The 17032-nt window shown below is 47.2% G+C and overlaps 1 protein-coding gene across 1 annotated transcript in view; it reads right to left on the bottom strand.

Moving 5' to 3' along the window:
- Flt1 (fms related receptor tyrosine kinase 1) overlaps window positions 1-17032 on the bottom strand; it is a 169994-nt gene that overhangs the window by 136338 nt on the left and 16624 nt on the right. Inside the window, exons 2-3 of the mRNA XM_032886730.1 lie at window positions 7337-7433; window positions 6752-6978 (exon numbers count right to left, since the gene is read on the bottom strand). Of these exons, the coding sequence (XP_032742621.1) occupies window positions 6752-6978; window positions 7337-7433 (324 nt within the window). The remainder of the gene's footprint in view (window positions 1-6751; window positions 6979-7336; window positions 7434-17032) is intronic.

Raw genomic sequence — 17032 nt, 5'->3', positions numbered from 1 at the left:
CAAATTCTAAGACATCCAGGGATACACAGAGAAACCCTGTCTCAAAAAACCAATAGCAACAACAACAACAACAAAAAGCCAAATAAAATTTCATGGTTTCAATCCATTATGTTTTACGTCTTGACCGTATGGCCGATAACACATTGCCAATTGCACTGTTTTGGACTCCACCGCCAACTGAAGATTTCACAGTTCTATCCCCAGCCATCAACTTCAAAACCACAGGCTGTGTCCAAGCGGCTCGTTCAACACTACGTTTGTGTTGATGAATTTTGAGTGCGCGTGTAATTCTGCTAAAACGCCTGCTGATACACACATACGTCACTGTCAGCAAGGCGTGTCGATGTGGCCTGGAGGACCATGTACCAGATCTCTCAGACACGCAGTCTAGCAAACACCAGGGATTGCTCTCTCTCACTGAGTGACAGCCTGAACATCTGGCAGTGGGAAAGACGGCAACCTAAGGAACAGTCTAGATGAACGGAAAGTCTGCCGAGAATGGCGGCAGCCAGAGTGAGTTCCACCTTAGTCACACGTGGGCATGTCTGCACCCCGGTTGAGGTCCTCTGGAGCTTAATGACACAAATGCTTCTTGAAGGGACACGTGACATGACACAGCCTGCAGATATCCAGAGTGTCTTTATCAAAGTCTTGTGTCACTGAAAAGGAAAGTGACTGAGTTAAGCCACTCCTCTCTGGACTGGGGCCATGTGGTCCTGGTCAGCCACCATTGAGTGATGGATAGAATGGATAATCTCCTCCATGCTTCAGCCCTACAGGAGTGCACGGCCAGGATATACACGGTCCTGTTTTCCAAGGCAGGTGAGAAACCCATGATTCCAAAGGACATTGTCCTTATTATAAATGATAGAAATCTTTGTTTCTCTTCTTTAAAAATTTCATCAAAATGAAGCAACTCCAGCAAAACTTGCATTTTGTTTTGTTTTGTTTTTTTGATGGAGCTGTTTGCAGACAGGCCAGAAGGAACTCTGCAGAACACCTGTTTGAGGTAGAATTTTCCAGATGCAGTTCAGTCTTTGACTACTGCCGTCTTCAGAAACTCATGTAGGCTCCACATGAAGTCCTGAGGCAGACATAGCTCACCCTGGGGTGCTCACGGAGCCATGAGAGACAAAACCCGCCCAATCCATCAGTACCTGCTGCTTCTGACCAGCGGGTCAAAGTGACAAGTGTGGCAGGAACCAGAGACAACCCTTGGAACAAAACTCCACAACAGGTCCCCCTGGAGGACGAGACAGAGCACTAACTGGGGTCTTAGTAAGGACAGGCAGAGTGGTCCTGTTTATTACCTAGAGAGACTGCTTCTGAACCATGACAGTGACAGCAATAATAAAAGGAAAGTGGCACTGAACTGAGAACGGGATCCCCATTGAAGGAATCAGAGAAAGGACTGGAAGAGCTTGAAGTGGCTCAGACCCCATATGAACAACAATGCCAAGCAACCAGAGCTTCCAGGGACTAAGCCACTACCCAAAGACTATACATGGACTGACCCTGGGCTCTGACCTCATAGGTAGCAATGAATAGCCTAGTAAGAGCACCAGTGGAAGGGGAAGCCCTGGGTCCTGCTAAGACTGAAACCCCAGTGAACGTGATTGTTGGGGGGAGGGCGGTAATGGGGGGAGGATGGGGAGGGGAACACCCATAAAAAAGGGAGGCAGAGGAGTTAGGGGGGTGTTGACCCAGAAGCCAGGAAAGGGAATAACACTCGAAATGTAAATGAGAAATACTCAAGTTAATAAAGAAAAAAAATATATTCTAAATTTGGAATACCATGCTCATTTATGCATTCATTCATAAGTGTTCTAATTCCATGGATTTATATATATTATATATATATGTGTATATATGTATATGTATATATATGTATATATATATATTTCAAATTTACTACTTCTAAATAAATGAACCCAGTTTTCAAAAATAAATAAATAAAAGGAAAGTGGCTATAATCCTACAAAGGCTTACAAACTGGCACTGTGAGCTACAGAGTAACTAATGAATTTCAAAGTTATACAATTCTGTACCTCGTGGTCTTCTGGACTCCATACAGAACAAACCACAGGGTCTTACTCAGAGTAGGTCGCCCCCAATATCTGTAGACAGATTCCTGCCAAGAGAAGCCTAGGCCTGGGGCTGGTGACATGGCTTGAGTGTGACCCCAGGAAAGCACGGTGGAAGGAAAAGAAGCAATTCGCAATGTTGTCCTCTGACCTCCACACACACTGGGGCACAGCATGTGCAGAGCACTCTGTGGGTCGGCTTCCTATTGTCCACTCAAAACTCATAAGAAATCCTTCGACTTCTAGAAAGGTCCTCTAGTCAAATCCTTGCCCCAGCGCACCTAAGTGTGCACCCAATCTTCTCCCTCCGGCACAGATAGCCTGAACATAGCACAGCTCTGGAAATGGTTTGTAAGGAGGAGCAACCGAGAGGGGCATTGCGAGGCTTCAGTTCTTTATGAGCCAAAATTCCATAGCTACATTTTTTTCTTTGAGCATTCTACTTTATCAGCAATTCACACTCAAATGCCTTGTCCAGGCCATGTCAAGAGTCTATCCAAGGGGATGGCTTACACCAGTGTCATTTACCAGGGAAGACTCTGTGTGGCTATGACCCAGAGCAAGCTGCCTAACTACTCTGACAGACCCGGAGTGTCTCTTCCCTGTCCAGTCACCAAGGCTGATTGAGTTCCTCAAACTTAGCAGATCTCTCCTTCAGGTCGCTTCTACTGGGAGCTAAAAATACCACCTGTCCTCTGTGAGGGACACACCAGGCCTTAAGTGGCTTCCCTGCCTCAGTCTGGCCCCACCACCGAAATAGAGGAGACAGAGGTGGTTAAGACCGCCCTGTAATCCTGTGACTGCAGGAGCCCCATTGCTTTCTGAAAAGCCCGTTGGAAGGGAATTCCCTTGTTGGAGAACAGTGGAGTAACGGGAGTAACAGGGTTAGGGGTGGGGTAAACGGTACCCTATCAACACAGCCATTTGTTTGCTCCGTGAAAGGAAAATGTAACAGGTGTGAGAAGTTATATTCATGAAGCTTTTCAGACAGCCACTTCAGTAGTCAACTGAGGTAGTTCAACACACGAATACTTAAATTACCTGAAGGCTGGATTCCGATGGAGGCTTGGTGGATGGCTGCGGGGTCAGAGTGGTGACAACTGGTGTTCTGTATGCTATCAGATGCTCTGTCTACACCAGAACTCAGCTGGCCACTTCCTGGGAAACAGCGGGCACCCTACAGCGTCCTAAACACTGGCTTGCTAGTTCACAAGCTGAATTCGGCAGTAAGTAGGAGAAGCTGTACAGCCTGGCTCTTTTCCTCCCCGGGTCACTTGTGTTCACAAGTGTATTCCAAAATACACTTATACAAGGTTTCTCGTCTCTATACACCCCTAAAATGAAATGCTAACACATTTACGGATGCTCAGGGCTACCGGAAGATAGTCATGGACAGTCAGCGTGTGGTGAAGACGGTTGGAATCCATTAACCTTAGAGATAATCTGCACTATCAGAGAGAGAGAGACAAGCTTTGTGTCCTGCAACTAAAACACACTGTCACGAGAGCAGTCAGCAAAAAATGGGAGACAAAGCCCGATTTTCTCAGAAGAGAATTCAAGTAACGAAAACAAAAATACATGAAAGTCTTTGACAACTCGGGAGAGTTCCATCTGTTCAGGAGATCACCGCCTTGGCTTTAAGAAGGTCCCGTGAGACTAATTAGAAAGACAATAAAGTAGGTGGACGATCCCTGAGGAGGTGGCTACTGTTTCCGCACCAATCTCAAGGCAGACATTGGCTATCAGTCTTGGCACATCTTCCGACTAAGCCATCATTTATCCACAGCGTCGTTTTTAACGCCGTGTTCCTTACGCACAGAGGGTGTTACGCGGTTCATTTCTCAGTCGAACAGATGACTCCGGCTATGTCTCAGGACTTAACAGAGCTGACCAAAGGGCAGACAAAAGCACTCACGACACATCTGGGCCTTCCCCTCCTGGCACCTGAGGTAGCCAGCGGCTTGACCTTCAGGGCAGAGCATGGCTTTTTGCTTGCTCTGCCCTGTTTTATAGTTGAAATGAGAATGGCTGTGAGTAACCAAGGTTCTCTTCAGGGACGAAATGGCAGGAGTGGAAGGTTTATGTTAGAAGCGCTGATCCCACGAACTTGTGAGATCTACCGAATGGTATAAGAGTTAAAGGGAAAACACCTAAATATTGTTTTATTAGGGTCTTAGACATGATGGTGATCATGATGATGATGATGATGATGGTGATGATGGTGATGATGGTGGTGGTGGTGGTGATGATGATGGTGGTGGTGGTGATGATGATGGTGATGATGGCGGTGGTGGTGGTGGTGGTGGTATTTTCAGTGTCAGCTTACAAGCCAGTCTCTTTGAAACCCACGGGAGAAAGACTGGTGGCGAGCCTCAATGTGGATGCTTTTATCCCTCTTACTTCCTCAAAGAGACAGTGCAAGTCCAGGACCTACCTCAAAGGACTTCCTGACTACTGCCAGAAGGAGCACATATCCCATAGGATACACTCCACAGAACCAGAAAAAGACAGCACAAAGCTTGTTACGCCAGTGGGCACTGTGTCTGCAACCCCCTCAGCCTGGGAGGCTCAATTTACACCTTTCCCAGCCACACCGTTTCCTGTAGAAGAAGGTGGCCTCACCTGTAGCTCCCTGGCCACAGCTACTCTGAGCTTTAAGTGTGCACCCTATATATAAACTAGAGGCAGGCTAGACCCTAGAGTGAGCTGACCTGGAAGAAGGCAAAGTGTAGGAACAGAATTGGAGGATCGGGGACGTAAAAGTAGTTCCGTCTGGTTCAGGCTGACAGCCAGGCACAGTGTGGTTAGGCTCACTCCCTAACCACTGCTATTTCAGTGGCTGAAGGGGAGGGTCATACGCTTGAGGCCTGTCAGGGCTACGCTGTGAGCTCAAGGGCAGACAGGCAACTCACCGAGAGCCTTAAATACGAAAGGGACACAGCTCAGGGGCAGTGAGCTTGATGGTGTGCGTAAGGTCCTGGGCACAACGTCAGTGCTGGGAAGGAAAATTCCAACTGACAGTAGCTAGAAAAATGTCGCTGCTAATATCATGCAGCTGATGACTGTCCCTTCATTAATCACACACTCTGCTCAGGAATCTATAGACAAGGCTCTATCTATCCTGCCAGGAGGTGCACTCACAATGGGTATTTTTATTGAGGCTCATGGCTGGTTGCTTTTTTTTTAAGTATCTATTTGATTATTTATTGTTTGTTTGTTCGTTTGTGTCAGTGCTCTGCCTGAATGGTAGAAGAAGACATCAGATCCATTACAGTTGGTTGGGAGCCACCATGTGGTTGCTGGGAATTGAAGCCGGGACCTTAGGAAGAACAACAGCCAGTGCTCTTAACCATTGAGCCATCTCTCCAGCCCTATCCCTCCCACCCCCACTCCCAGAGTTTCTGATTGAAATGCAAATTAATTCCATGTTATGATCTTTAAGGGGTTTCCAGTTTCGGAAGAACTGAGCAAGGGGAAGCAAAAGTGGGCAGTTTGCCTACTGTTCTCAGAGATCGTTTCTATTCCCAATGTCCGCTTTCTGAAGGACCTGCATTCCCTCCCTCTGAAGATCACTTCATTTGATCATTCTCCAAGGACAGAAAAGACAACACTGCAAGATTATGACCGAAAGGATCCATTTCCACCTTTGTCCTTCTCACCATAATACGCCTGTTCTTAGATCTCTAATATTCCTGAGTGCACGCGAACTAACATGTGTAGTCAACTGAACCCAGTCTTGAGAGACTGTAACAGCGTTCCGCCTAGTAAATTATTACTTCAGTATCATTAATGGTTTATACTATTTTATGTGTATCAGCACTTGTCTGCGTGCGTGCATGTAGATGTACCATGTGTGTGCAGTGCCTAAGGACTGTGTCAGATCCTGTAGATCTGTAGTAACAGAGAGAGGTACCCGTATGTAGTTGCTGGGTCTTGAACCTGGGCCCCTCTGCAAGAGTAGCAAGTGTCCTTAATGGCTGAGCTCTCTCTCCAGTCCCACACCGACTAATTTAGTAAAGAAAGCTGTCAAGCACACTGTACACTCTGGTAACCTGTGTGCATGCGTACATGTGTGTGCATGCATGTGCATGCATGTGCATGCGTGTGTGCGTGTGTGTGCATGCATGTGTGTGCATGCATGTGTGTACATGCATGTGTGTGCGTGTGTGTGCATGCATGTGTGTGTGCATGCATGTGTGTGTATGTGTGTGTGTGTGTACCCAGTGATTTAAACATACCACTGACCTGTATTTATTCCCAGCTCCCTCAAAACATCTTATAGTCCTAACATGTAAAAGAATGCACCATGCTAAGGGACCACCTTCTCACACCTTACGTTGAGTTTCTTAATAATTCACACATGGAATTCTGGCCCTACCCTCTCATTCAGTCTAACTATGGCCAGTCCCTGCTCTGGTATTATGGGGGTCAACTAAGTAGGCCAAGGACTCTTCCCACAGGGAACACTGAACTCGCTGGGTCCAGAAAATGCTGGTTGAAGCTACCCAACCCAAAGCATTATGGTCTGTTTTGCGGGCTTCTGCATCCAGGCTTGGCTCGCCACGGCCCACCTGTACCACATTTACTAGGCAAAGCACGCTCTCGCCCAGGCGCAGTAGACCTCCGACCCACTGCTACACAGAGAAGGCAGACGGCAGGAATCTTACCGCTAACAAATATGTAGATTGCAGATTCCATTTTCTTTTCCTTCGAGGTGGATTTAGGCAGGTATCTGCAGGAGTAGAGGCCCGTGTGGTTGGCCTGCGCCATGTTCAAGGTCAAGGTGCTGCAGAATTGTCTGTTATTCCTTCCACAGGCCGATCTAGTGACGCTCAGCTTTTTGTCCTCCTGGCTCACTGTGGTAGGCAGAGACCAGGAGTGGGCTGCCTCCCCTCTGCAAGCAGACGAGAAAGGAAGGCACAGTCAAGGCTGAGGCCCGGCCCAGCACCAAGCTCGGAAGCCTCATGCTGAGGGCTACTCTGGAGTGTCCATTTGCTTCATTCCAAGCAAGCCACATCTTCAAAGGAGCTTTGGGACCACGGTCAGGACAAAGGTGTGACAATGTCTGGGTACCGTTCCTTCAAGGTGAATAAAGCTCTCCCCTCCACGGGACAAACCCTCTATGTGAAGCTTAAACCTGGGGACCACTGAGGCCACCCCTCCCTTCTACTCTGAGAGGTGACCCTTCTGTCAGGGACGAAGTTTGACTTGGGAATGTAGATTATTACACCCATACCCACACCATCGCTCACCTGCACTTGAGAAAGAGAGTCTGGCCCGCTTGCATGACGTGCTGGGTGCCTTTTAAACTCAGTTCTGGTCCTTTTAACTTCGACCCTGAACAATATCCTATAAAACAAAACATTTTAAAATGTGTCATTTGTAAATGGTTTACTGCACCTTCTAAAAGATGAGTCTTTTTCTTTAGTTTAGTTACAAGAGGATACAGTGGATGCAAGTTTCTCTTAGTCTTTTTGTGCCTTTCTTTGTTTCCTGGAGACAGGGTCTCACTAACTAGTCCAGGCTGGTCTGGACAAACCTCTTACCTGAACCTCTGTAGTGGTCTGAATAGGAATGGCCCCCATAGAGTCATGTGTTTGTATGTACTTTGCACAGGGAGTGCACTATTAGGAGGTGTGGCCTTGTTGGAGTAGGTGTGGCCTTGTTGGAGTAGGTGTGGTCTTGTTGGAGTAGGTGTGGTCTTGTTGGAGTAAGTGTGGCCTTGTTGGAGTAGGTGTGGCCTTGTTGGAGTAGGTGTGGTCTTATTGGAGTAGGTGTGGTCTTGTTGGAGTAGGTGTGGTCTTGTTGGAGTAGGTGTGGTCTTGTTGGAGTAGATGTGGTCTTGTTGGAGTAGGTGTGTCGTTGTTGAAGAAAGCTTGTCACTTTAGGGGTGGGCTTTGAGAGACTCCTCCTAGCTACCTCGGAGACAGTCTTAGCTCAAGATATAGCACTCTCAGCTCCTCCTGCACCATGGATGCTGCCACACTTCCTGCCACGATGACAATGGACTGACCCTCTGAGACTGTAAGCCAGCCCCAGTTAAATTTTGTCCTTTATAAGAGTTGCCATGGTCACAGCAATGGAAACCCTAAGACAACCTCCCAAATGTTAGCGTTGTAAATGTGAACCACCGTGCCCAGTTGTGGCTTCCGGGTGTCACTCATCCCATAGCTGAGCAATATCTGGGGTCAGCCACTGAGTCATTTTTCTTTCTAAACTTGTTTCCTCCTTTGGAAAACTAATTTTAGACTCAAGAGTCAGTTTTAGAAGCTGCTCGTCTTGCCCTGCATAATCTGGGCCTTGTTTTGCATAATCTGCATCTTGCGTAATCCTTCTACAGTAAAACGACTCAACTCATTCGCTCACACCAGTCAAGCGCACTTCAGAGGGCTGTGCCGGCTTACGATCCGATCCGCCTATCTTTATACAATGTGATAATGACATCTGCCCAGGGATTATGCAAGCCTGGATATCTCTCTCTCTCTCTCTCTCTCTCTCTCTCTCTCTCTCTCTCTCTCTCTCTTTTCTCTGCCAGCTGGATTTGCTACTCTTGGATATCTGACTCCCATTTGGCCTCCCCAGGTCACATGACTCTGAGCTACAGGTTAGAGGTCGAGCCTCTCTCAGCTGTCAGAGTGGCCTCTAAGGGGCTAGAGCCCTGTTTGTCCTCTATCCCTCCCCCTTCTCCCCCTTTCCCTTCTTCCCACTCATGACAGCTGTACAGGGCAAGGCTGGGGGTCAGGGACAGTGGTCCCTAGGATAGAAAAGGGACCGAGAGGGAAGGAGTCTGGGGGGGAATAGATATGTTTGTCGCCAATCTTAGAGAGTATCCGCTACTTGAAAACAGGTTTTCGAAGTAGAAGTTAAGGGAGCAATGTGAAGTGCTCTAGAACCCCTTGTCAGTTCTCAGATCTGTGAGGTGAGGGCTTGCTGTCAAATGCCAGGGCCATAGCTGACTGTGTTCCCCAGTGTTTCTCTTCATCTCAGAGAATACAGGACTCTTCCCAAGTAGTACAGAGGTAGCTTCTTTTTCCTCCTTCTAACTGCGTTTGGTTTGCTACCCCTCATCCAAGCTCTAGCACCATGAAGGGGGTGTGGGGTCAGGGCTGTGTTGTACAAGATGCTGACTCAGTGCCTACAACTCAGCAGATGCCGCCCCACCCCCACCCCAGCATAGCTTCTGTCAGAAGATATTCTTTTGCATATATAATTGCAAGGGAAGATACTAAGTGAACATTATATTTTCTAAACATTGCTAGTGGTCAAATTAATATTTGAGAATGTATCTTCAGTTGGTAAGGGTTGCTGGTGTCATATTACTCCTAGGTGAAATGACAGAACACTTATGACTTTAAATGAGTCAAAACCAGTTGCATATAGTGATATGTTTTGGAATGTGGCAGCATGGTGTGGCAGGAGGGGGCACCTTAGGGGGCCCAGGCTGGGGCATCCCTCCTCCCCCCAGGTATCAGCCATATGACGGGTCTAGTATAAAATAAAGTTTATTTGGGAGTGTGGGAAGGGGGTTGTGAAGGGAATAGAGGCAGAGAGAGGAAGAGGTCAAAGAAGGACAGAAAGAGAGAGGGGAGAGAGAAAGAAGGGAAGAACCCGGCCGGGAACACATGAACAGAGGGAAAGAAGAGGGGAGAGAGAGGAGGGGGGGCGGGGGGGAAGAAAGGGAGGAGAGAAGGGGGGAGGAGGCCAAAGAGTCCTTTTATAGCAAGCCAGCCTCTTAACTGGCTGTTGCTAGGTAACTGTTGGGCGGAGCCTAGAAGAGCCGCTAACATACAGACCTAGTTATTCTGCCCCCAAACCACATAGAACTCAACCCACTTGGGTAGGTAGGAACAAATTTTGTCTCTTACTCATCTTTTTGGAGTTTCCTGGTGCGATGACCCCCATGAACAGTAGCTTTTCCTAAAGCCACCGCTAATGATTGTAACACCTACCCTAAAAATATTCCGGGCCAGAATTGTTTCTACCCATCTCGAGTCATGGAACTTTGTGGTTTAATTGAGCAATTGTCTCGGAGCTGGCAAGGATCCAGCTCAGCTTCCGGTGGGGAATTCTGGCGTCCCTTGTAATCATCTGCAGTTAGGTAGATTAGCAAGCTTTCCCTGAAGGAGAGGCCACGGGGAAGAAACCTCCGCTTTCCATGACTCGAGGTTAATATTCGATTTGTATTAGTTCTTTCAGGGGCAACTTAGAATGGCTAAATGTCTTGATTCTTGTCAAGGGAACCTTGGCACTTCAAGGCCGTTAAGAAGATCTCTTAAGAAACAAACCCTCCACTATTCTCTCTGCACTCTGTGCCGTCTTCCCACCCAGACACCACCTGAGCGAGTAACCAGACACCCCGGAGGAGAGTGGGGTTCCTTGGGAAGCTTGGGGGTGCAAACGCTAAGAAGATTAATTTCCACTCTGCAGTTTACCCTTAGCAACAGGGAACTCTACATGTGAAATGAAGAAACTGGGTAACCTAGCCGGTTTAGAAAGGGAGAGAGCTAGAGAGGTGGTCCAGTGGTTAGAGCGCCGGCTGCTTTTGCAGAGGACCCAGGTTTGATTCTCAGCGCCTGCGAGGTGGTCCACAACCACCTGCAACTCCAATTCCAGGGGATCCAGCACCCTCTTCTGGCACTCATGGTGTGCAGGCATGCGTGCAGACAAGACGCCCATATACATAACACAAAAGGTATTTAGGAAAGGAAAACCATAGAAAACGCTATTTCTGAGCTGCTGAACACTTTAATACCATTCTCTAGGGACTAGGAAAGAGGGCTCACCTAAGGACTAGCAGGAGCAGATACAAAAGTACCTATCTATATTCCCAGCATTTGGGAAGCTGAAGCAAGAGGGTTATGAGTTCAAAGCCAGCCCAGACTGGGCCACACAGTGAGACCTCCTTCTTCAGAAACCAACAGCTATAGTTTAACGGAAAACTAAGAAGGAAAAGAATTCTCTAATGCTTCCAGGAAATAGCATTAGCCCTTAAAGCATTTATTTGAGGCAGGTGACCGTCCATGTCTGAGTAATAAAGGGTCAGGTACTGGCTTCTGCACATCTGCTACCATCAGACCCTTCCTACGCCATCAGTGACACCTGCAGCAGACACAGCCGTGCTCAGGGGCCCCCTCGGTAGCACGGGGTTGGGCTGCCCGTTTCGGTAATGACTCCACAGGACGTCCCATTTCCAAGGGTGGAGTACTGTGTGCTACTGATCCCCATTGTAAAGCTTGGGTGGCTGCCAGACCTTTCCACTGTTTGCCGCCGTAGCCTTGACCTCTGATTTAAAGAAATATTTATTTTTTTGATCTTTTGCCGCCAAAGCCAACTGCGAGATGAAAAACATAGAAATCTATCTTTTTTTCCCATCAGGAAAAGCATTTTTTTTTTCTTTTTCTTTTTTTTCAGAGCTGGGGACCGAACCCAGGGCCTTGTGCTTGTTAGGCAAGCGCTCTACCACTGAGCTAAACCCCCAACCCCAGGAAAAGTATTATTTGACATAATAATAGAAAATTTCAATTCAGACTAGGACTTAGTTATATAGCATTATAACCATAATTATAATATGTAATATATACGTGATGCAGGATAATTTATATAATATAAAATAATATATATTATTATGGTATGTATCATGCATTATATTATATGTCATACATTACATGTTATATTATATGTTAATTATGGTAGACCGCTGTAACTAATAGCACTGAAAATACCAGCCAGTTGGGCTTGGCACAGCGGTGTACATCTTTAATCCCGATGTTTAAGAAACAGAAGCAAATGGATCTCTGAGTTTGAGGGCAGCCCGGTCTACACAGTGACACCCTTTCTCAAAATAAATGAATAAGCGGTCTGTGTTGACCTCCCCTGCGCATGCTCATTATTCCTCTGCCCTGTATCTCCCTTCCTGTCTGCCCAAGGTCGGGGAGACACTTCCCACCCTTGCCTTCATGTCGCTGTGCAGAATGGGACGTGTCTTTGACCTCAGCAGAAGGAGCCAGTCCATTTCTAGCAATACCGTGACTTGATTGTGAAACCAAATCCACTGCTGCGTCTCCTTCAAAGGTTCTCCGAGACTGTGTGATGGGTTTAAAAGAATGAACTCCCACAGAGGTCGTTAGGATCCGGACAGCCTCGCAAGGGTCCAAGATTCAGATAAGAAACCCTATGACTCAGTGCTCTCGGAGGGGACCAGGGTTTGGGGCTCAGCATTCACACCAGGGTTCAAGATCAACTGTGAACTCCTTGGCCTGCAAGGGCAACTGCTCCTTTGGTGATCTAAATAGCGATCCTGTTGATCGCAGCTCGATGACGAGTTATTCAGCTCCCCTTCCAAGATGGCAGCACGAGTCCCTACTACACGTACTATTCTCTTTAAGGGAGGTGCTTCAGTCCACAATGGAATGCCAGGGTTTTGTCCACAGCGGAAAGTTTATCCCATAGTGGGGGACGGCGCCTAGCAATGGCATGCTCTGCTTTGCACACATAGTCTGTGGTGTTCCCACAATGGAGATCCTGGTCTAAAGTGCATCTCTTAGAGGGTGTCCTTGCCTTTGAGCAACAGCTGTGTAGATCATGAAACACCCATTCTGCATGAACACCCATTCTGCTGTGATCCAGTCACCCACCACCTCCCTGCCTGGCTCTGACCCTAACTGGTCCAGTGTGGCCACAAACAAGCCACGTATGCATCAGCAAAGGTGAGACTCACTTGAGTAACTTCTTCCAGCCTCTGACCTCTGTGACCCTTGACTCTGAGGTCACAGCTACTGATAAGCAATTAGAAATCCCATGTTTAGGCTGGGCATGGTGGTGCACACCTTTAGTCCCCGCACTTGGTAGCAGAGGCAGGTGGATCTAGGAGTTCTAGGCCAGTCTGGTCTACTTACTGAGTTCCAGGCCAGCCTGGTCTACTTACTGAGTTCCAGGCCAGCCTGGTCTACACAGTGAGATCCTGTCTATCACCATCATCACCATCACCATTATCATCATCATCACATGCTGAAATACTTGTGCATAATAAAAAGGCAGATAGCCCCCATTTGGAAAATTCACAATGGGACGTTTTCCCAAAGAAAGTTTGAAAAGATGAAGAAAGCCATTAGCCAGCGAGAAAACAAAAAGCAAAAGTCCAGTGAGAAACCACTTGACCAAACTGCCAGGATGGCGGAAATCCAAAGAGGACGGTGATACTTTGTGTTGTCACATAAGCCGGTAGGGAAATGAGAAACTGAGTCACCGTTGACAGGATTTTGTAAAGACGCAGCCATCTTGGAAAACAGTACAGCAGCCACTCAAAACCCATGCATGGGTTAGAAGGATTTTCCAGCAATTACTCTCTCTCAGATACCTACCCTAAAGAACTGAAAACACACAGCTACATACAAACTCAGACTAAGAGCACATACAGTTCTCACAGAGGACCCACGTGGGTTCCTAGTACATCAGGGGCCCACGACCACTGTACCTTCAGCTCCAGAGGATCTGACATCTCTGATCTCTTTGGGAACCCACACTTAAACACATGCGCATGCACATACACACATGCACGAGCACACACATACAAGCACATACACATACACACATACACGTAGACATACATGCATATGCTAACACACGCACATACACACACCACCCGTATACATATTTCAAAAGAAAATACATCTTAAAACAAACAGCAGTGGGGGAGGGGTGGCACACACGTGTATTACCAGCGTTTTCCTGACTGAGCTAGCCCCCAGCTCTCCAGAAGTTAACATTTGGGTTTTGCCTTCAATTTTTAGAAGGCTGATTTTAGAGAAACAGCTTACCCTTCATCTAGAAACATCACTATGTATGTACAAGTTTTACACTATACTAGGGAAATCCATCCTCACGTCTGTTCTGTCACAGTGCTGCCAATCTACAGTTGGTTTGTATATTTTAACAGGAACTTTTAACAACATTGAGTCACACTGACAGTTCAGTTGTAGACAGACTTCTCTTAAGAAAACCACTACTGGGGTTGGGGATTTAGCTCGGCGGTAGAGCACTTGCCTAGCAAGCGCAAGGCCCTGGGTTCGGTCCCCAGCTCTGGAAAAAAAAAAAAAAAAAAAAGAAAGAAAACCACTACCGTTTCATTTTAGGTTGGTTTGTGTGTGTGTGTGTGTGTGTGTGTGTGTGTGTGTGTGTGTGTGTGTCTGCCAGGCAATGCACCTCTGACCCCAGCACTCCACAGGAAGAAGCAGGCAGATCCTGTGAGTTTGGGGCAGGCTTGTTTTACACAGTGAGCTCCAGGCCGACCAGCCAGGACTGCATAGAATAACCTTGTCTCAACCAAAACAAACAAAAACAGAACGCCCGGCTTCTAATTAATTGGTTTCAAACTCAAAGCTTTGTAGACATATTTAGTTCAGATGTGAAACATCTGTTTTCCATTTCACATACTACATTTTCAATAGGACATAATCCTCCATGATAAATGGCCACTTTATCTAAATATAATTCAAATATCATGTTTCAAAAAAAAAATCAGGCCGAAGACAATGAGCCATTTCTCGAGGTTACGTGAGGTCAATTAAATACAATTCATAATAAAAGAAGGCTCCTCCCTTCAAGATGGAGTTTATTAAAAGCCCGCATCCCGTAAGTCTAACTATGGAAGAACCCTCATGGCTGGGGTGAGTGGGGGAGTGTGGGGGGCAGATTTGGAGTGAGTACGGGGTACAGGTGTAAATTTCTAGAAGCTCCTGGACTTTGTATCTGAGAGGCGAAGTCCTCCGGGGCTCTGGGATGAATAGATTAGATCTAAGTCTGACTCCCACGCACGTCACAGCCCGGCTCTGCAGTTTACAGGTGCTGTGAAGCTGTTACAAATGTAACAGTTCTAATGACTGGGTGGAGACCAGTGAGCGAGCCTTCCCGTCTCACTCCCGGGAAGACGGAGATAGGCTAGAGTTCATGTTTCACCTGCAGATGTGAAACACAGAGAATAAATAAAGTCCCAACTGTGAACCCCAAATACCAAGTCTTTCCTTCCAAACTGGCCTTATTTATCTCTTTCGTTTGGGTGCTGGGATGAAACTCAAGGTCTCATTGCATGCTAAGGACCGGCCCCATCACTTAACCCCCGGCCCCATTTGTGGCTTTTGCTCATCGGAGCACATGGAACCCGTGTGCTTGCTGATGCCTCCCTCTGTTTAAAGTACTGGGCCAGGAGGTAACGGAGAAATGGGGGCGGTTTTTAATTCCACTCTCCATTCAGTTTAGAGGAAGGGAAAGCCCCTCCCTAGCTGGGATTCCCAGATTGAAGTCTGTTTAGGAGGGGGGGAGCAGGAAGCTGGGACTCAGTGCTGACTAATCCTTATGGAGGCAGATGACTCATGAGTTTACAGCGGGCGAACTCCCCCCACAAAGCACCTCAGAGCCAGGCTAACTGCTGTGCTTCTAGCTCTCCAGGGTCCAGAGGAGGCCCCGAATGTCTACAAAACTGCTGAGCAGAAAGCAAAAATGTAATTTGTATAAAGTTTGGAACCCCAGTGACCTGCTGTTCACCTTAAAGTCCTACATCCAACTCCTTTTGTCACACTAAACCCATGGAGAAAAGTCACCAGTTTCTGGCAAGTTTTTGCTATTTCTAGGTAAAGCCTCAAATCACTAGACTTAAAAAAAAAAAAATGGACACCAACTTTTCGTAAAATAGCCATGTATCCTTCCCATCTTGAAACTCTGTGCCACGAATCAAGAAGTTATCTAAGGAGGCCCGGGTGACAGCTTGGTGGGTGAAGGCACTTGCTTTCACAAATCTGGTAAATCGAGTTCTCTCCCTGAAACCGTAGTGGGAGGAGAAATAGGTCCCAAAAGTTGTCCTTTGACATCCACACTCGTGCCATGATATGCAGGCATCGGTACTTATATGCATGCACACATGTGTGTGTGTGTGACACACACAAACACACACACACACACACCATTTAAAGAGGTTATTTAAATGCATGATGCAAGCTTACCACAGCACACATGTGGAGAATTATATTCACACCAAACAAGTCCCACAAGAAGTCATAATATTATTTTTTAAATGTTTTTTTTTTCTCTCTTCTACCCTGGCTTCTTTTAGAGCTGTCATTTGACTTAGATCCACACATTTGAGAGTGTGTGTGTGTGTGTGTGTGTGTGTGTGTGTGTGGTGGTGGGGAGGGAAGCTATCTATGGTCCTGTGGATACTGGTGAAGCACTCCGTCGTCAAGTTATTCCCGTGTAGCCACAATTCACATTTTAGTTGCCAGTCAGTGAAAGCCACCTGTAGGTACTCCGGGTCACAGTGCAAGGACATTAGGTGATGTGGCAGTGTTTAAGGTGATCTGGTCTGGCACCGTCTCACTCACACCATCCACGGGTTGTTGAACTTACTCATCTTCCCTACATCTTTATAAAATGTTCACCAAGAGAGAAATCCCCCAGCCTCATCCCGTTCTGACTGCCGATGCGTAAGAACAGGGCCGTGTCTGCAGTGGGTCTCCTGCAGGTTTTTTTTTTAACCAGACACTGGTTTCTCTGAGGGTCACAGGTTAACCTCCATCCATCATTAGCCCTGTCACCAGCTACCCTCAGGAGCCTACCCCTCCAGTGACCTACAGCCGCCAACAGCTTCTTTTCATGTGACGTCGGAATTAATTGGGTTGATGGGGGGGGGGGTGTCACTCTGACCAAGTGGATATCTTCCCCCACAACCCCATGTTCTCCTCCCATGAACTCTTCTGTAATTGAATGAAACTGATCTCCACGGAGCCTGCCCATGTGTCATTTCGTCACAGAAGGTTCAAAGTCTGGTTAACAGGACGTGAAACGTGGCTTGTATTTCGTGGTGAAACCTATCAGACCTTCACCTAGTTATACAAAGGGGCCAGGAACAGAGACAAACGCTCCCTAAAGAGGCACCGGGTAGATTTTATCCTAGATCC

Source organism: Rattus rattus, chromosome 16 (assembly GCF_011064425.1).
Source record: "Rattus rattus isolate New Zealand chromosome 16, Rrattus_CSIRO_v1, whole genome shotgun sequence".
Classification (NCBI taxonomy): Eukaryota; Metazoa; Chordata; class Mammalia; order Rodentia; family Muridae; genus Rattus; species Rattus rattus.
The sequence above is the reverse complement of the archived record's forward strand: the minus strand, read 5'-3'. Positions and strand labels throughout refer to the sequence as shown.